The sequence below is a fragment of the Seriola aureovittata genome, chromosome 24 (genome assembly GCF_021018895.1).
Source record: "Seriola aureovittata isolate HTS-2021-v1 ecotype China chromosome 24, ASM2101889v1, whole genome shotgun sequence".
NCBI classification, from domain to species: domain Eukaryota; kingdom Metazoa; phylum Chordata; class Actinopteri; order Carangiformes; family Carangidae; genus Seriola; species Seriola aureovittata.
Window position 1 is genome coordinate 10074174 of NC_079387.1, and position 20254 is coordinate 10094427.

At 44.4% G+C, this 20254-nt stretch overlaps 1 protein-coding gene across 8 annotated transcripts in view; it reads right to left on the bottom strand.

Annotated features, from left to right (window-relative positions):
* Positions 1 to 20254, bottom strand: part of scn1lab (sodium channel, voltage-gated, type I like, alpha b) — a 35605-nt gene that overhangs the window by 14492 nt on the left and 859 nt on the right. The window contains exons 1-18 of one of the 8 annotated variants that reach the window (XM_056370268.1): positions 19184 to 19337; positions 18799 to 18892; positions 15323 to 15642; positions 14131 to 14249; positions 13733 to 13822; positions 12185 to 12313; positions 11228 to 11319; positions 8788 to 9072; positions 8062 to 8125; positions 7100 to 7241; positions 6783 to 6989; positions 4382 to 4657; positions 3223 to 3564; positions 2484 to 2616; positions 2153 to 2391; positions 1894 to 2067; positions 718 to 1074; positions 67 to 594 (exon numbers count right to left, since the gene is read on the bottom strand). In XM_056370268.1, coding sequence (XP_056226243.1) covers positions 67 to 594; positions 718 to 1074; positions 1894 to 2067; positions 2153 to 2391; positions 2484 to 2616; positions 3223 to 3564; positions 4382 to 4657; positions 6783 to 6989; positions 7100 to 7241; positions 8062 to 8125; positions 8788 to 9072; positions 11228 to 11319; positions 12185 to 12313; positions 13733 to 13822; positions 14131 to 14249; positions 15323 to 15589 — 3444 coding nt within the window. In that variant the 5' untranslated portion in view covers positions 15590 to 15642; positions 18799 to 18892; positions 19184 to 19337. Of the gene's footprint in view, positions 1 to 66; positions 595 to 717; positions 1075 to 1893; positions 2068 to 2152; positions 2392 to 2483; positions 2617 to 3222; positions 3565 to 4381; positions 4658 to 6782; positions 6990 to 7099; positions 7242 to 8061; positions 8126 to 8787; positions 9073 to 11227; positions 11320 to 11624; positions 11717 to 12184; positions 12314 to 13732; positions 13823 to 14130; positions 14250 to 15322; positions 15643 to 18769; positions 18893 to 19183; positions 19338 to 20254 lie in introns of those variants that run through there. The other 7 variants (XM_056370266.1, XM_056370267.1, XM_056370265.1 and 4 more) reach the window with 7 other exon arrangements.

Sequence of the window (20254 nt, forward strand, 5' to 3'; positions counted from 1 at the left end):
CGACTCAAGAGGTTTCCTACAAGCTGACAGACACATCGGTCGTCCAATCAAAGCCATTCGTCTTACCTCTTTGCTGCCCTCTATGTCCGACGAGTCGCTGCTGAAATCTTCTGTGTTCAGGTTCTCAAAGTCTGACTCGCCCACAGCGATGGGCACCGTCACTGTGAGGCTGGGGTTATGAATAAATGACATGTAGTCGCTTTCCTCTACGGGGTACTTCACCGTAGTGTCCCCACCAGCCCTGACCCCTACCACCAGCCCTCCTCCAGGCCGTCCATTGCCCTCCGTCATGTACACCCCACCGGGGTCTTTGCTGATCTCCACTGAGGTGTGATTGGAGATGCAGTTGCCCTTGCCGTTGCTGTGCAGTTCGTCTAAGGGTTTGCTCTCCTCGGCCAGACCGGATCCCTTACCGCCCCCTCCAAAGCAGAGGCTCTGGAGGAACTGCCGCACCGTGGCTTTGACGAATGCGATGCCCCGCTGGATGCGGCCCACGGCGATCTGCAGGTTGTTCATCTCGCTGTCGTCGTCGGTTGCCGCCAGGTTGTCGGCGCTGAAGGAGCTCAGGAGGAGAGCCAGGAACAGGTTTAGAACCTGGAAAGAAATGGACATCAGGCAGGGAAAATCAATTCAGCCAATAAATACATGATTAATACCACAACATTGAATATATGTAATTTTCTTCTCATTATTATGGAAAGGAAACAAAGACCATACCACCAGGTTTCCAATGACCATGACCATCATGAAGACTATCAGGCACATCGACTGTCCCGCCACCTCCATGCAGTCCCACATGGTCTCGATCCACTCTCCGCACAGCACCCGGAACACAATGAGGAAGGAGTGGAAGAAATCGTGCATGTGCCAGCGAGGCAGCTCACACTCGTCTGAGATCTTACACACACACTCCTTGTAGCTCTTGCCGAACAGCTGCATGCCGACCACGGCGAAGATAAAGACGATGATGGCCAGCACCAGGGTCAGGTTCCCCAGAGCGCCCACCGAGTTGCCGATGATCTTGATCAGCATGTTCAAAGTGGGCCATGACTTGGCCAGTTTGAAGACCCTCAGCTGTTGTAAAAAGGAAATTAAAAGGATGTTTTCCTCGTAAGTTAACTTGTGGCTTAGACTTTGAGTGCTTTTTAAATATGGGATGGTGTTGAAACCACTGCCACAGCACATTTTATTTGTTAAAAGGAATGGTTTGACATTTTGGGAAACATAATTAAACATGTAGCTAGAGCCAGGAGACGTTTAGCTTAGCTTAGCATAAAGACAGCTAGCCCTGCTCTGTCCAAACGTTAAAAATCTACCTACCAACCCAAGTAACAAGATGCAAGGAAGTCACACAGAGAGAACCTCAACTTGTTGTTTTTATGTTCTTGTTTCCCGCTGCTTCCATGCTTTATGCTAAGCTATGCTTACTCACCTATTTAATGAACAGATATGCAAGTGAACTATCAAACTTCTCGTCTAACTGTAAGAAAGAAAAAGGCAGCAAGCGCATTTGCAGAAATCTCAGACTCGCTGCGTTAAAAGCAAAACTAAATTCTTTGTGCGGTTGTTTTTGCTTTCACGTAGAGACGAGGGGAATATACTTTCAGTCTCAGTTGATAAAAGCACTAATTGTGTAGCAGCTCTCATAGAAAGCTAATCAGGTGAACAGAAGAAAACACATTGTGCCCCAAAGGCCAAAACAACTCTCAGTGGGCTTTTCATGTACAGCACAAAAGCTCTCATTACATCATTACCTCATTAATAACATGAGTGTTGTTGAAAGAGTCTGTGTGTTCCCTAAAAGTACAGGTTCATCTTAACTTAGTTACACAGATAAATGATGTAATGTAGCTTCTCTAAAAACCAGCCGACCATGACTCCCAGCGCTCTTACCAGTCTGAAGGACCTGAGCACAGACAGGCCTTCTACGTTGGCCAGGCCGAGCTCCATCAAACTGAGACTAACAATGATGCCGTCAAAGATGTTCCAGCCCTCCTGGAAGTAGTAGTAGGGATCCAGGGCGATGATCTTGAAGCACATCTCTGCTGTGAAGATGCCCGTGAACACCTGACGACAAAGGAGAGATATTTCACTGTCTATTTTCTCCGGTTTCATCCACTCGGACTTGGTTAGCATTTCACAAAATACTTGCCAGGTTTCCGACTGAGAGGACAGTGTTGAATTCTTTCGTCATGGGGTAATGCTCCATGGCCATGAAAAGGGTGTTGAGGACGATGCAGATTGTGATGGCCAGATCCACAAATGGGTCCATGACCACCATGTTTACCACCTCCTTGATTTTCAGCCATGCTGGACAACAATCCCAGATCAGACAGGTGTTGGCAAATCTGTACCAGCAGGGGGGGCACTTCTGTCTCGACTCCTCAAGCTCTGGAAAAAGGAGAGATAACCACATTTCGTTATAACGCTCTTGCGATGCTCTTGGAATACAGTTGAATTTATCTCTGTGGTGACCTCCTGACCTTCCATGGTGTTGGTGAGGATACTGGCCACACTCATGGCTCTCTGCCGGCCCCCTGGTTCATCCAGATAATCCATGGATGGCTGGTGAAAACCTGACCGACGTTTCTTCAGCTCAGTATCTGTCGTTGTTCCCTGGAAATATGTGAAGGACGAGAAGATTATCAGTGTTGGGCTCATGTGAATGACTTGACACACCTGCACAGGGGTTTTCACTTATTTCCCTGATTAGACCAGGCTCCACCCCTAAAACCCTAAAGCAGTATGGCTAATGAATTAATTATTGTGTATGTCTTTCTCTTCTGTTCAGCACGAGTCAAGAGTCTCAACCTCAGCTGATGAAAATGTAATTATCACTGTCGGTATTTGCTCCATCGGCCAAATTAAAGTTTTGACCTGAAAAATTAAGGGACTGCCAAATATATTAGCATTCATGCTGAGAAAAAGATGAATGTCTGAACCAGATTTCACGGGACTTTATCCAACAGTTCATGATCAACAAAGTCAGTAGGAGCCAACAGGAGCCAATGGGCTCGGAGCTGAGAACCACAGATGGACTTGGAGAGGTGGGAAAGCTTTTGCTGACAATAACAAACAACATTAAAAACTTGACTTAACAAAAACCCATATAACTAATTTATTAATTACTTATCAATAAGATCAGAACAAAGGGATGTGAATTATATACAGTGAACTGGAGGGAGGTCAATGGGAAAATAAAGCATGAAACAATGAAGTCACCTCAGGCAGCAGGTGACCTACAGGGGAGGTTGTTACGGACGTTCCACCGACTAGAGAAACCACACCGTTGCAGTCCACAGTGCAGTGCATCTTGCCGTTGGCAGGCAGTATGATCCGCGGCGCCCCGAGGCTCGTCTGGCTGACGGCGCTGGAGCGGCGCTCGAGGCGGCGCGGCAGGAACAGGGAACCCCGCCGGCTGTCGCTCTCCTCGAAGGTGCTGTGCTCGTCGTCGGCGAAGTCGTTCTCGGAGCCCATGTCGCGCGCCCGGCCGCGGAAGCTGAACAAGCTGGCGCGGCTGTTCCTCCGAGGAGAGAGGAGGGATCCGCGGATACTGAGCAGAGACTGAGAGAGAGAAAAAGAGAGGGAAATTCAAATTAGAGGGAGGAAGGACAGACACAGAATGACCATATTTGGTGTTGGGTGGTCCTGAGAAAACAGGGAGGAGCTAGACAGAGCTTAGCTTAGCATAAAAAGTGAGAACAAGGGGAAAAAAACTCACCTAGTTCTGCCCAAAGTCAATATATGATTGTTTTTTATTGGCAAACAACAAAATTACAAATATATTAAAGATGATGTAGCAGACTGGTGCTAACAGAAAAGATCAATAATGGGCAAATGTACAGACAATACTATGAAACTGTTGTACGAGAAGAGCCAGGGGAGTGGAGGTGATTTGTATGTACTATCTTTATAATAATAATAATTTCTAAGTAGTATGATAATGTAATAATCATAATATGATAATATGATAATGTAGCTATAATAATAAATAATTCAATATGCGATAATATATTAGTGACTACTCAACGCTGAGTGAGGAGCGAGGGCAGACCAGGACATCAACGAGGCAGACGACCTTCTTTCTCATAATTATCATTATTATCATTATTATTATTATTATTGATGGATTACATCTTGTTTGTTTAATCTGTACAAAAACTAAAGAGTAAACTGGAGAATCTGAGCTAAAATAGTTAATCTCACCTCTGTGATGAAGCATATTTCTTAAATCCTTTAATTTACACACACTTATACACTGTAATGAGTGAAATGAGTTCATGTTTGTTTTGTTTATTTGAAGTTATGTTTTGTCTTTATTCTGATAGTCACAGTGAGAGAGAGACAGACAAGTCATCTGCTCCGTCGGGGAAGTATTTACCTGGTTGGGCGAGGAGCATCTCTTCTCATAAGAAAGCCGGTTGGCATCGATTGAGAAGCGGAAGCTCGACCTCTTGATGCTGTCCTCAGACTCAGACTTGTGGAACTTAAGTGCCCCCCTCTCCTCCTCCTCCTCCCTCTGCTTCCTCTTCTTCCGCCTGTTGCGTCGCTCCTTGGCGCTCTTGGAGCTGAGCTTAGACGTCCCCGAGGAGGACTCGGAGGTGGGGCCCCCTCTCCCGCTGTACTCTCCGCTCTCCGTGGCTGCTGCTGCGGCAACCTGCCAGCCAATCGGAGCACAAACACAGTTGTCATGGCGACCCAGCGCCTGTCTCAAAGGCTCTTTGCGGAATGGAGCGGAGGAGAGAGAGAGAGAACGGCGGCGGCAGCAGCAGCATGAAGAGACAAATCAGCCTCAGACACCGTCTAAAAATGGACGCCTGATTGTTTTCATGCAAAACAAAACATTTATGAATCTTTGCATTTGCAATAAAAGAAGAAAAACATTTCTACGAGTCAACAAAACTGCACAAAAAAAATGCATGAACTTCTGTTTTTCCACAGAGATGTGTTCTCCTAATGAAATGCTTTCAGGTTGGGGATGTGAATGAGTTCAAACACTTTTTATTTCCTCTTTTTCCATCTTCTATCTTCGCTCCAATGCCAAGGCCAACAACAATAACCCGAATGTGCACAAGCCTGACAAACCAGTGTTAAGCCTGAAAGAGCAGCCGGACAGAGCAGAGGTGGGAGGAAGGTCTGACAGGAAACACAATAAAGCAATAGAAGACGGAGGTATCTGATCTTCCACTAATCAGATAGAGATAATGTGGTATTGTATATTAAATAATGCAGAATATAAAGGGGAATTATGGCCTATTAATCCTCTTACACTATTAATCTGTATATAAATCAGTTGCTAACTTTTTGTGTCATGTAACCCGTCGTCCCTCTCTGATGAGCTCAAGTACCCCTTCACCCACCATCACCCGTTCTGATTCAATTGACTTTAAAGTGGATGTTTAATAACACTAAATAAAAGTGGATATTGTTAATAATAATACATACAATTCATATTACAACCACTTAGAGTGGCAGAAGCTGAACATGTCAACCAATTATCTGCTACTTTTAAACGACTATTGTGTTCATCCATCACTTTTTAGCTCATTATTTCATCTGTTTATCCGTCCTACTGTATTTTCACCATTTCTCATTAATTTTTATCTCATGCACATATATAGATGCACTTTATATTTTTTAACCAGAATATAATTTCTCTTTCATCTCATTAGCTACTCCAACATAACCTCCTGGCAACTGCAGATCCACTCCCTGGGGGACGAGTACGTCTCTGCTGTGCATCATCTGAGGCCTCTACACTTAGTTTTATCAGATTCAGCCTCCGACCGTGCACATGCACTTGTTCCATGTGTAGTGGGACAGAAATAGACTCTCTGGCTCTGTCGTCATAAGTTTCAAAGTGACGCCAGGAACACACTGCCTGCGTTGCTGCAGCTACATAGAGCTTGCAGGGCACTTGAACGTTGGATTTCTCTTCATTATAAATTAATTTCTGATTTATACTTTGACAGAAAACGTTAGTAAAGTCTCACTGTCTCCATATGTAACTGCTATAATTGTTATAATATACTGTATATTTATATTTTTTCATTTTTGTGACATATTCAGATTCAGAAGGTGTCAGTTTTACGTTGGTATGACGTCAAAATGACATCAACCGGTCTTTTTTTTGCCGGGAGACGTGCGTCAAGTGTGAAAAACAGGCGAGACGCCGACTCTGTAGATCACGCGTGACACACGGGTGAGATGCTCAAACCCGTTAAGATGAAAACCAAGACGTTCCGCAGCCGCGACGCATCCAGTGTGTTCCTGTCCTAACTGCTCGGCTGCTCAGTGACATCAGGACGGGTTCTCCCTCGGTAACGAGCGTCTCGTACGGACGACAGGCAGATTATTAAACTCAGCAGTCAGAGCTACAGTGGGTAAATTTCCATTATCCAGTATTTCCACTTGCACACAGTGGCCAACTGATCATTTCCACCTCATTTCTGCAGGTCAACCTCCTGACACCACGGGTGCAGCAGGGGGGTGTCAGTCATCCAGGACAGCGGTTGCTAGGGGCAACGCTGCTTATGGCAGCTGGCTCAAGACTCTAAGCTGAAAAATCAACAGAGCCCCCCTCCCCACATACGTGCAAAGAGACCGTCTATGTTAAACCCTGCGCAGTTAAAAACATCACTTTCTTAATGTACTTGTGAATGGATCCTTTCTCAATGAGATCACTCTCAAATGAAATGAGATGAAATGGAAACACTGATCAGCTGGGAGCCTGTAATCGAATCATGACTTGTTTTTGAAAAGACAAAGATGAATGTTCTTGCCTGTGCCTCCTCCTGCTGTCTCTTCAGCTGCTCCAGCATGGCCTGGAACTCCTCCTCCTTCTGCTGGGCCTCCTCGATGGTCGCCTGGTTCTGCTCGTCGTACGCCATGGCCACCACGGCCAGGATCAGGTTGACCAGGTAGAAGGAGCCCAGAAAGATCACCAGCACGAAGAAGATCATGTAGGGTTTCCCTGCCACGCGCAAAGTCTGACGGATCCGAGACAGTCGGGAGAGAGGAAAGGAGAGAGAGGGTTGTTGTTATGAATTCATCTTATTGAACTGACTGGATATCTCTGCTGACTGATGGTTCTGCCAACCTGCTGGTAGAGGTTTTCCCAGTAGTCCTGGGTCATGAGTCGGAACAGAGAGAGGAAGGCCCAGCTGAAGGTGTCGAAGCTGGTGTAGCCGTAATCTGGATTACGACCTGCTTTCAGACACAGGAAGCCCTCTGGACAGAGCCTGTCAGGACACACAGGTGTTATGCTAATATTTAGCATTAAAGGTGCCACATGTACTTCTTTTTCAACATTAAAAAAATCATATACGTTACAGTGTGTTTAGCTGCCATTTGTGTATTAAAGGTCCAGTGTAAAGGTCTCTGTCCATGTGTAGTGTGATTATTGATCAGGTCTAGCTTCTATATTAATACTGTGAAAGTATCAAAGCCTCAGTCCACAGAGAAATGCACACAGCCTGTATTCAGAAACTGAGCCTTAAAACCAGCCGTCAGGACTTCCTGTAACTTTGTGATGTCACAACAAAGCAGTCACCAAGCTCCGCCCACCTGGACCCACCATCCAAACCTTGCAGGATTTGGTTTCTCTGAGTGTTTTTACCTGAAATCTGCTATACTTTTATTGGATCACTCAGAAAAACGGTCAGCCAATCAGAAGAGAGGCTCAGCGCCTCCTCTCTTCTGATTGGCTGACTGACCTGTTGTTACTAGAGCTCCAGAGAGAAGCCTGAGAGAGGAGATGTGAAACTACACTGAGATGGTTTTTGGTTCTTTAAACCACAAATATATCTTGTCATTGTTCAACACTTCAAAATAAAACAGGAAGAGTGTAAAACATGGAGCTTCTTAAGCGTCTTAAACTTTCCATGGAGGAAGAACTTTCTCCACATTTGCTAAAACACATTTAAATGAAAAGCAGCCGTAGTTAACCGGTTCAGACTCCTGCGACGCCTCAGCGTGGTGGTGAGTGTCGACACTAATTGTGTATGCTCAGCTTTGTGGTGCATCTAATTGGCCATATAAATAAAACATGTCAAGTCTTACCCAGCGCCACTGGCATTCCCGCAGAGCAGAGCGTCCCTACGGCCAGGGAGGTAATAATAATTATCTGGAGAGGAGAAGAGACAGAGCGACGGTAAGTCAGAGACACATCACAGGATTTGGTTGTTTTGTTTGTTTTAACACCCAACCACATGAGTCACCCTTAGTCACCCTGACTTTCAAAGCAGTCTTCCACTTTCACAATCACATCAGATTCTCTATATTCATTGAAACTATAACGATGCCAGGCTTTAACCGGCTGTCTCTCTCTCCTCGTTCCCTCTCGCTCTGGCAGCAGCTTGTCATGTAGCCGGTGCCCGTCTCCTCTCGATCCCGCTGGCGGTCAGTGACTCACCCTCCTCTAGCACTTTAGGCTGCTCATGCCACACAGATGGGCCACGGGAGAATGATGAAGGAAGGCGGGGGGGGGGTGAAAGTAGAGGGTTTTATTGCTGCGGCGATTATCCGCCACATTTGCTGCGTTCTCCCACCAGCCCTTGTTAGAGAGCACAGCCTCTGCTCCCAGCCATTGCTGTCACTCCCTATCATGGCAGCAGGCCTGACCTCCCCCTACACTACCACCGCCGCCACTCTGACCCGTCTCTGCATGTGCAGTAGCCAGTATCTGACTCAGGCCGTCTGGGGCGGATGCTAACTTGACCCTGGTTAACCCCCTTGTGCGCCTGGCAGACATGTAACGCCACGTTCACGCCGTGTCACTCGGCTTACTCTCGTCGTTGATGTACTCTGTCCAGTTGAAGGGGTTCTCTGTGGCGTTCTGCACAGACGTGCTGTTGCTTTCCATCAGGGTGCCGTTGAAAAACATCATATCGTCGGCGGTGATATTGCTGCTGTTGGTGAAGAGCAGTTTACGCACGCACTTCTGCCTCAGGTTGCCCATGAAGAGCTGCAGGCCGATGAGGGCGAAGACGCTGAGGCAGAACACGGTGAGGATCATCACGTCCGACAGCTTTTTCACCGACTGGATCAGGGCGCCGACGATGGTCTTCAAGCCTGAACGTGAGAGAGGGCGAGGGGGCGGGAAGGGGACACCGCAGAGTGATTACTGCCCGCTAATTACAGCCACAAGCTTGTATAGAGAAGACGCTACTAATAAGAGCTTACAGGAGCAAGCAGCCAGGGGGATCTGCAGTGGAGGTTCCTGTATGAACTGCTTGCTGTCATACAGGAACCACGCTCACACAGATCACTGCTAATCATGGATAAACCACTGGAGAAACATGTGTTGTTGTGTTTTTGTATCTATTTACCAGGAAGAACGAGCAGAATACTCTATAAATCTGTGCAGTTGTTTTCTGGTTGTAAAGCCACTGAGCTCTTGTTTTAGTGCGGTTGCAAAGACCCGGCGCGCAGCAGCAGGTCAATGGGGACCTATCCAAGTGCACAGGCTGTTTATATCCATATAGGCACAGCATGATGAACAAGATCATTAAGTGAAGGGGAATTAAAACTGGAGGGTGATTTTGCTGAGTAATTGTTATTCTCTCAGCCAGTTACATCGCTGGTTTCATACCGCTCTCATGCAGCTGTAGTGGAGCATGAGGTAAGTAGAAAATAATATTGTGGTGTGTGTGTGTGGGGGGGGGGGGGGGGGGGGGCGAGTCCGATGTGTTGCTCTGTGAGTCAAGTATTTAGTTTGTGCTTGTTGATGGAAGCAACAATTCATTCAAGGAATAGTTTAACATTTTGGGAAATACACATAGATAGATGAGGAGATTGATACCACTTTTAGCTGATTATTTTAGCATTAGCTTAGCATTAAAACTGGCAGGAAGGGGAAACAGCTCGCCTAGCTATGTCCAAGGCTAAAATAAAGCACCTTTAAAGTTCACTAATGATGTCATTGTTTTGTGTTTTTGTTTAAATATAATAACCACAAGTTTCACACACAACTTGCTTTTACATTTAGGCTTTTGGTTCAAACAGGATGTTAGCTTAGCATCAAAACTGGCAGGAGGGGGAAACAGCTAGCCTAGCTATGTCCTTGTCCGAGGCAAATAATAATCTGTACATTAGCACCTTTAAAGTTAACTAATGATCTAATTGTGTTTTAGTTAAGTTTAAATGTAAAAACAGCAAGTTGCACACAACAGCCACACAACCACAATTTATTGTTTTTACATTTTGGCTTTTGGTTCAGACAAACAAGATACAATGGGTTAATTAGTGCTTTAGAGGTGTTAGCCCTGCTAGCTACTTTTCCCTTCTTTCCTACTTCTCAGTCCCCAGGTTATTGCTAAGCTAAGCTAATTGCCTGCTAGCTCCAGCTTCATATTTACTGTAAAGAGAGTGGTGTCATTTCACATTTCCCAAAACTTCAAACTATCCCTTTAACAAAATGACGTGGTGTTTGTCTATTTTCAACATCAACCACTCAATATTCACCAAAACACCATGTTCAATCTTGTTGCAGCTTCTCCCACCACTGAGCCATGAGCTAATAAATACCAAAGACACAGGCAAAATGCTTTTAAAGGTCAGAAAAATAGATTGTGCTGCTTGTACTAGGCTTCGCACTGCCACAAAAACAGAGCCCAACACTTTTAAACTAGGTCTAAATGTAGTAAATAATACGTGTTGTGGAATTGGATGATTCTCTTAATACAAACAGCCAATGACAGTTTTCCTGGATGGTTTACATGTGACCTTTTGGTTAGTTTGTGATGTGAATAGTGTTAGTGCCATAACCCAACCACCACTCACCATATCACAATTTCTCCAAAGAAACACACAACATTGAACAAGACATGCACAGGAAAAACAAGGTGAGGAGGAACCCTACACACACAAGTGCTTGCCACCAGAAAATCGGCTTTTGCAATGTCTCATGCAAAAAAGGAAAAAAGAAATAGTGCACAAAATCTACTTGTAAGGCTCCCAAGGCAAGAATAGATTTCAACCAAAAAGAATTCTGCCTTAAAGGATGTTTCTAAAAGCTAAGAATCCTGTCAATCTGTGCAGATTGGAGCCAGATTCCAGCTTTTACTGGCCTTGGGACGAAGGCAGCATGAGGGACGGCGACGGGCGTCATCAGGCTTAGCTACAGTGAGATGAGCTGAGAGGGGGGGGCGGGGTGCTTGGATGTTAGCGAAACGCCAGTTAGCCATTAGCATTTCATCAACCCTACGGGCCTTGATGGCTCTCTCACCTGGGATGACTGATATAGTTTTCAGGGCTCGCAGAACCCTGAAGGTTCGCAGTGCTGAGACATTGCCCAGGTCCACAAACTCTGTGACATATCTGTAAGGGAAGGGAGGGGGGAGGAAGGAGAGGGAGGAGGAGGAGGAGGAAGGGGGGTGGGGTGGGGTGGGGTGGGGGTTGTAGTAGAGGGGCATTTCGGAAAAAAAAGGAGTGGGACACACGCACACATACGCACACGCACACAAATCAGGCATCCGCACACATGGCATGACGAGACAAGAGGAGGGTCACGGGAAGGGGGGAGGAGGAAGGGGTGGGGTGGGGGGGGAGAGGAGGGAACGGCAAACGGTCACACACAGAGGACAAATGGCAGGAGTGCTGGCAGCAGGCCCGGGCAGCCTTACCTGGTATTACTGAGATAGTTTTCAAAGCTCGCAAAACTCTGAATGTGCGCAGAGCTGAAACATTGCCTAGGTTTACAAACTCTGTTATATACCTGCAGGATCAAATGCACAGTTACTACACAGCATCACACAGACACAGACACACACCTCTGTTAAAAGCATCGTCAATTACATCATTAAAAGTGAGTAATCCTCCATAGAAACAGATACTATGATCGCTTAAAATCACTGCATGACCTAACGCTGAAGGCTTTATTCTGTGGTGTCAAGTCAAGTAGCTGAAGTCACTGAAGCATGGGACAAATCTAAGCCAGGATACTGCAGGTTTTCGGGGGGTTAACATCCATTATAACGGCAGAGCTGAGATTTCTGGCCATGCTATCAAAACATACAGCAGTAAGCTCCAGATTATCACGCCCCTCTTCATTTCTCTGCTCTTCTTCTCCAATTCAGTGGGACTTAACAGGCTGCTGGGCTGATTAGCATTAAAAGCATTTGGCCTCTTAATCTACGCCAGATCATGTTAAGCTGATCCTAACCACGCTTGTCATAATACTTACGCCATGAGGATAACACTGAAATCCAGCCAGTTCCATGGGTCCCGGAGGAAAGTGAACTTCCCCACGCAGAAGCCCCTGGCCAGGATTTTTATAAGGGACTCGAAGGTGTAAATCCCTGTGAATGTGTACCTGAGAGAGGAAATGAAAACACACGCTGAGGGAAATAACGATGTCGGTTAACGACTCTGTTGCTCAGAGGCGAGGTGACAGACTCGCTGTGTGCAGTGCAGTACTGGCTTCTTAAACTACCTGTATCACTGCCTCTTCAAATCTTATTAGTCAACCATCTTCTTCCTGAGCTTTCTGGTTATTACATCATGTCCTGAAAACGCTGCAGTGTACATTACTGAGATCAGTTACTGTTTGATGACTGCACCTATAGCTAGAAGCTAACATCAAACAGCTGACCATAGTTATATACGTGTAAATTTTGCAGCACACAATTTGTAAAGGACTTTTCTTAGAAACAACGTAATGCAAAGTATTTTGCAGAATAAAAGCAATAAAAAAAATCCCCCCTTTGGAAAGCAGAGATACGGATAGAGATAAAATAATAAAAAACTAAACAGAGAAGATGTATTGAAATGAGTATAAACAGAAATAAAAGGTAGGGTATTAAAAACCAAATAAAAATTAGGACAAAATAGTTAAGATAAAATAATAAAATGCGAAGAGAGGAGATGTTTGGAAGCGAGTAAAACCAGAAATAAAGGTTGGGTATTAGAAGGAAAACAACCTAGAAAATAAAAAGGACAAATCATTAAAACAGTCTAACATATATAAATAAATAGACGGATAAACAAATTTAATTAAATGAAAAGCCAGACTAAAAACGTTGGTCTAGATTTTGCTTTTAAAAAGCAAACTTGTCTTGTTGTTATTTCAAGACGAGTTTGGATTCTCAACAAATTCCAGGACAGAAAAGTTTTATAAAGCTGCTGTTTTATTAAAATGTTGTAGCCTCACACCCACAGTCCATGTGATGTGCATACAACTCTACACTCCTTCTAGAATAGGTTTTATGAATTATGGACCTACAGTTTCCAGTATGCTTTGAGGGATGTATGGTCATATGTTGTCAATGGACAGTATTTTAATACTTATGCAACCAACTCTGTCGTTATACAACTGTCTTGATGACCTGAACACTCTCAGATCATTAACATCTTTAACATGCAGCCCACATGACATGAACGCAGCATACGTCTGACTCACTCCCTACTCATTATATAGGGGACTAGATGTACCCTTCACCAGTCTATCTGAGTGTGAAATTTATCAATATCCTCTATATAGTGACATCAGAAATTCTACAAAGGAATGAAAAAGTAGCATTCATGGTATGGCTAACAATCCCATGATGCAATGCAATATATTTTACACAGTAACTAATCAATAACTTTTCACATCAAATGTACTGACACCCCCTGCATGTGCAGGTTGTGCTGCTTTCAGGAATTTGTGTCTCAGAGGATTAATCAAAATGTACGTCAATGTAAAATCAGAAAAAGTCACACGGGAGGAGGAAATGAACAGCTGAGGACTTACTCTACATTCTTGGCCCATTCCGGGGGGTTACTGAGGGTCATGAAAGCACAGTTGGTCAGGATGGTGAACATGATCAACATGCTGAACAACGTAAAAAACCAAGTTAAGGAACACAATAGAACATTTTTGTTGAGCATAAATCCCTGTACGCCAACATTCACCGTCCATTACTGCTACAAGAAATATAAAGAAAATCCTTTATGTTTCTCATTTTTAATCTTAAGTGTCTTTAATCTTAACTGCTCAGCTGCTGTAAAACCAGATGTATGTCTATGTGCAAAGTCTAAACCAATCATGACATTTAGTCTTCAACATCAGCTCGTTTAAATCCGTCTTTTGTCTGATAAACCCTTTTAATCCAAATCAAGCTGTGACCGTAGCAAACTCTGAAAGGATATGAGTGTACTAAAACTCTAATAGCTATCCTCCTCAGAGGGTTGAAGGGGCTTAAGATGTACAAGGCAGGAGTGGCGTTGAAACGGAAGATTGCCTTCCCGCGATTCAATACTATGAAGGTCTGAAAGAGAGGAAAAACAAAGATGAATTAAAATATGTATCATGCATGCGAGAGATGCAGCACCCGGAGGCTTTGATAAGTCAAAACAGCAGAGAAGCTGCATCTGTGTGCAGCCGCTGTGGTTGTTATTGTAATGAAGCTGGATGAGTCCACCTCAGGCAGCACACGTTTGGCACTGGAGTTCAACTGGCACAGCAGCTCGGATTAGCATTTAGCACCTCTGTTGGCCCACGCTTTCAAGCCTCCGACTTGGCTGAGCACGTTCATGTTAAAGTGGGTTTTACATCTCGCCTGTTGACAAACTAAATGTTGACTTTTGCAGATTTAAATGTTGTGAAGAATTAGCCAGTTGTTATACTTACCCTGCTACGTCTTAGTGCTGCAGTTGACACCATCGATCGGTGGATTTTAGCTAGTCAGATAGGGAAATTAAAATTGTCCAGCAGTTGGCAAGGCTGATTTACGTCATATCTATCTGATAGATTACAGTTTGTTCATGTTAATGATGCATACAAAAGTTAGTCATGGAATTGCACAGGGTTCTGTGCTAACGCCGATACTTTTCACCCTATTATATGCACCGTTTAGGCAATAATATCAGGAAGTACTAGATAAATTTCCGATGTTACGCAGGCGACACATCGCTGTATTTATCTATGAAGCCGGATGAGACTTATAACTGGATGACCGGCAGACAAAACTGAAGTTATTCTAATTGACTCGCCTGCTCAGAGCATTTGTGCCCACATGGTATGCACCCTAACCTAAGCACCCCCTTTAATTTAAATGTAAGTGTTTTTTATTTAGATTTTACTTTTTCTGATCCCTGGATCTCTGGAGGAAATTGCTGCATCTGCCCAAGTGCTTCCTTAAAATAGTTTATTGAGCGCGTTGGGCAATTAACTTCAAGCTTAAAAAGTGCAGATGTGTAACGTATGAAAATTCAGTGCCTGAGTTACTCATCATTTCAATCTAAATATAGAATGATGCTTTAAAGCCAGCACAGAAAGAACAAGACTTAAAGGTATTCATCCATTATTTTACCTTTATAAGATGGACTCTTTGGGACTGACCTTCTGATTGCTGTAGAAGGGGTCCAAGTCCTCCAGAGGGGTGGACACCAGTTGGGAGGGGGTGTCCCCATAGATGAAGGGGAGAGATTTCCCTGCCTCCAGGTCACTGTTGGGCTTTGGACCGTTTTCATCATCACTGTCACTGCGGCGATCCGCCCGTGGTCTCCGGGCCTCCTCCTCGGCGATGCGCCTCTCGATGGCGGCCAGCGACTCGGGGACGAAGGGGCGGAAGCTGTCAGGTCCGGGCGGTACAAGCAGTTGTGCCATCTTGTCATCCTGCTTGTTCAGAGGGCAACGAGGGGCTCAGCTGGGGCGGGGAGCTGCAGCGAGAAGGGAATGGGTCAGGGGTCGGAGCCAAGCTTCTGAAAAGAGTCAGTTCAAAGCTATAGGTGACGTCAGGGAGGCTACGTCCATCTTTGTTTACAGTGTATGGTTGGGAACCACTGTTCTGAACAATTTACAATCAGTTGATCTGCGGTTAATTATTGTCTTAAATTCATTACAATCGTCAGGCACTGAGAGTGACCGGCATGAGTTCAACCTGGTGCTGCTGCAGCTTTTACAATAATCCAACAGCATTCAGCTCAGACTGTTACTCAGTCTGACCTCCATTTACGTAAAAGTGACTCACACTTGTTAAACATTTACACAAAGAGCTTCATGACTAAAAGGAGCAAAAAAAAAATGACCTGAGTTCATTCGTTTGACCATAACTCTCGACTTATTTGTACATGAATGGAATTTCCTCCTATATGCGGCTTTTCACACAAGGATGGAGACACTGCGGAGGTAATACAGAGCTGCGTTTGAAAGGCTGGAGGAGAAAAACATAAAAGACAACATGTTTCACATGCAAATGGCTGATGGAGTGACTAATACCAATTTGAGTGCTTTACTGTATAACACAATGGCCTGACGTTTCCAGCTGGGCTCTCTGCTGTCTGTTTTATAACCGATGACTGATGACTAGAAATCATCACATGGACAAATTAAAAATCTAACATATTGATATGAATTTGTTTTGCTTTGGGAACAAACCAACTGTCCGCTAAAAGGCAGATTTATGCTTCTGTTCTTTAGAGGAGATTTAAAAAAATGTGGTGCGTGCCGTGCTGACCTCTGGGCACAGGGTTTTAATCAAAGCAGTGAGAGGTCACAGGTAGGGTGGAGGTTTTAGAGAGGCAGTAAATATGGGGTCTGACGTTGGTGACACGCCTTCAGCTGATTCACAGGGGGACACAGAAATAGCTAGCAACAGCTGAGGTGGACAGCATGAGAAAAAGACAAACAGAGAGAGCATGATCTTGCCACTTCCTCCCATTTACTCCTCTGTTTCAGTCTATTTATTTCTGCATCTGTAAATGGTTTTTAAAGAGTTTCCTTTTATTAAATAATTAATTGGCGGATGGCCTCAAGTTAGAGAAAAACTGAATGAATGAACTGTTTTCATAGTAGCTTTCATCAGTAGAAAGTAACTTAGCTGAGTGATTGTAGATCGGCAACAATCAGCAGCTACTGTCCCACCTTTCACACCCAGAAGCCCATCTTGTTCTCACAGGACAAAGAGGGAAGAAACACAAACAAGATCTCCCCCAAAAACCCTGGTGAGCCATTATCAGCGCAACCTTGGTGCCATCCAGTCTCTGCAGTCTCACAGGTGGGCCTAGTTCCTCCCAGGACACTGTACTGGCCCAGAAAACAGGAGCCTCCCCTCTGGCAGAATCTCAAAAGTGACGTCTCCTTCAGTCATCAGTTTTTTAATGGTTTTTCCAAATGGAGCAGAGACGCTTTCGCAACCTAATTTTCTTTCCATTTGGGTAGAGCAAGAGGAAATTTTAAGCTTGTTGACATTCAACCCGAGTGGCAAGCAACTCAAGGGAAGGTCTGGAACACGGTGTTATCCACCAAGCACAGTATGATAAAAATATGAGTTTGAGCTTCATGTGTCAGGCCCAACAGAACCAAGTACTACTTAACTTATTACAAAACCTCTCAAAATTCATGATAATATCAAAAACATACTGACATTACTACAAAATCCTCCTGTAAAACACCTTGTTCTTAACAGTAGAAACTGCTTGAAATGAGATAGACGAGAATATTGATGCCACTTTCATGTGTGCACGGCAAATATGAAGCCTTTGCCAAAAGCTTCTTAGCTTAGCTTAGCATTAAAAGTGAAAACAGTAGAAAACTGCTAGCCTTGCCTTCCCCAAAGGTTAAAAAATCATCATCAAATCAACTACAGCCAATTATTTGTAACTAAAAACTCAACTGTGTTTTGAACATTTTAACACTACCACACTATCACAAACCTTTTGTCTTAATGTCAAACCACACATAAATGTTTAATTATAACCATTTCTAGACGAGGGAGCCACAGCAGCCAGCTAATGTTGTGTTTCAAAGAATTCATCAGCCATAAACTGTGAATTAATTGTAGCTTCTCCCATAGGGGCGTCTCATAAAACACATCTGCTTGTGTCCCAAAGACTGCTCCGGGACCCGCGTTATGATGCGAGGCCTGACAGCTTGTCTAGCATTAGCTGCTGGGTGGTGGGGGCGGGGGGTGGGGGGGGGTTGCAAAGCCTGATCGACCCTGTAGGTCTAACATCCACACCCACCTCTGAGCCCCAGCTATCAGTATGGTCAACCCTGGAGTCAAATATAACATGACAGGCTGGAAACATATAGGGACAGATGACATTTCCGCACATCTATGATATTCATCACATGATACAGCCTATACTATCTCCAGTGCACGTCAAATCTTGTTGTGATATTTCAAGGGTTATCTGCGGTTTTCAAGAAAATTTCCACACAATGACACAACGCTGTTGCCAGGCAATAGAAAAAAAACAAAAGGAGCCGTCACACCGACTTGTCACGCTCTAAATTTCCTTCCTTTCAGCAAGGTGGTCAAGCAGTTAAATGACGAGGTTGAAATAACACTCAAATGTCCATGTGCTGGACAGAGATGCCAAAAAATGTCTTCAAAAGTTAAGCCAGAAGTCTGATTCAGAGTGTGTATCTGTCTTTTCTTGTCTTACTCTTCCTCCACCACAGCTCAAACAAAATACTGTCTACTGAAGCAAAAACACTGAATTTAGCACTAAAAAAGACTGTAACTTTACCCACGATACACTTTGTGTAATTCGGACAGGTGAAGCCTCGTTTCAGCTTCAATTGTGGAACAGTGAGAATCCATTTACTAAACGAGTATTGTTTTAAGACAGACTTTAAGACATGTGAACTTAACCTTTACACAACATGCCCTCCTCTAAGAGCCCTCAAGCAAAAACACCAGCTCTCTCTTTTTCCACGGACAGACATTTCACTTTCCAGGAGCAGCTGCTTCAGAAAACAAAACAAAATGTGCAAACCTACCTACCGTATCAGACATTTTGAAAAGACCTAACAACAATACATCATCTCTGGAGTGTTTACCTGCTCACTGCTAATCCTGCTAAATCTACCTCAGTTGTTCAGGTTTCATGTGAATGACTGAAGCTGCAGCTGACATGGTGTCAAAGGGGCGCCGCTGTCCATGGTGCTTAAAGCAATGGCGGCCTGTGAAAACAAACAGAAACCCACCTAAACTATGTGTTTAAATACATTTAAGCTACAACAACATGTCTGTAATATTCATATAGATTTGTGTCACTACAGCGAGTTAATTCTTGACCTTAAAGCACTTTTCCTTTTGCATCCCCTTCCTTTAAAAGTGGCTAAAGGTAGCAGACGTTTACGTATGACACTTCTATTTTAATTTGGAGCGGCCATATTGATTTTCTTAACAACTAATATGGCTAATTAGAAAATCAGAAATACAGAGACGACGGGTGTCAGACGACATGCTACCTTCAATTGTCGCTTCGGTTTCAAAAGGAGCCGAGGGGGCCGCGGCAGCAGCTGTCGCCATGTTGATGATGTCTCCGCTTCATCTCCACGACTCCGACAAAACAAACGACACTTTTTGAATTATATCGACCGTTGATTAGCGGCGGCCATCATGTTTCCCCCCTCCTCCTCCTCCTCCTCCTCCTCCTCCTCCTCCTCTTTTCCCGCCTCCTCCTCTCCAGATACGCCACCAGCAGCACGACGACTCGCGGGAACAGAAAATAACAGGAAAAAGGCGACGGCACGTAAACACACACGCGCGCGCACGTACACACGCGCACACACACACGCCGGTGAGCGACCGACCGAGGTTGAGGCTGTTAATCGCTTCAGCGGCAGCAGCCTCCCATTTACATCCCCGGGAAACCGGTGATGCTCAATCTGGGGTCCGGGAGCCACCTGTGGGTCCTTGAACTGTGGATCCACGAGGGCTTCACTTTAACTAACATAAATAAATAAAATACTAACATGTCCCCCCCCCCCCCCCCCCCCGCCTCACGTCTCCATTTTGTTTTAGCGTATACAATTAAATGCCGAACCCACAACAATGAAGGTCAAACTCTAATCAGACACGTAGAAACTAAAGGTGTACTGAGGCTCAGTGATGTAACAGGTCCACAACAAGTCCGGCCATAAACCTCTGGATGGGTCTGAATGAGTCTGGGCGTGTCCTGCCCAGATGTTTCTATGCTTGTAATCAGGATCCTATATAAGCAGCAACTGGTTTACCATAAATAGAAATAAGCCTTCTTTTTAATTGTCATTATTTATGACATGTCTTCAGAAGCTTTTTCCATCAAACATGTAAATAATAGTTAATATTTCGCACCAAAAAGGGCCTGTAGTTAGGGGGGATATATTTGGGGGTGGGGGGGTGCTAATATTTGAAACGTATTTTTGTTTATCACGACGTGGAGGTTATTTTTGTTCATTTAATTTGTTTGCAAATGAAGGAAAATGTCCTCATATAGTCTGTAAAGGTGTATATAACATGCCAGTTTAAAAACACCTTCAGTGAATTAGCTTTTATGA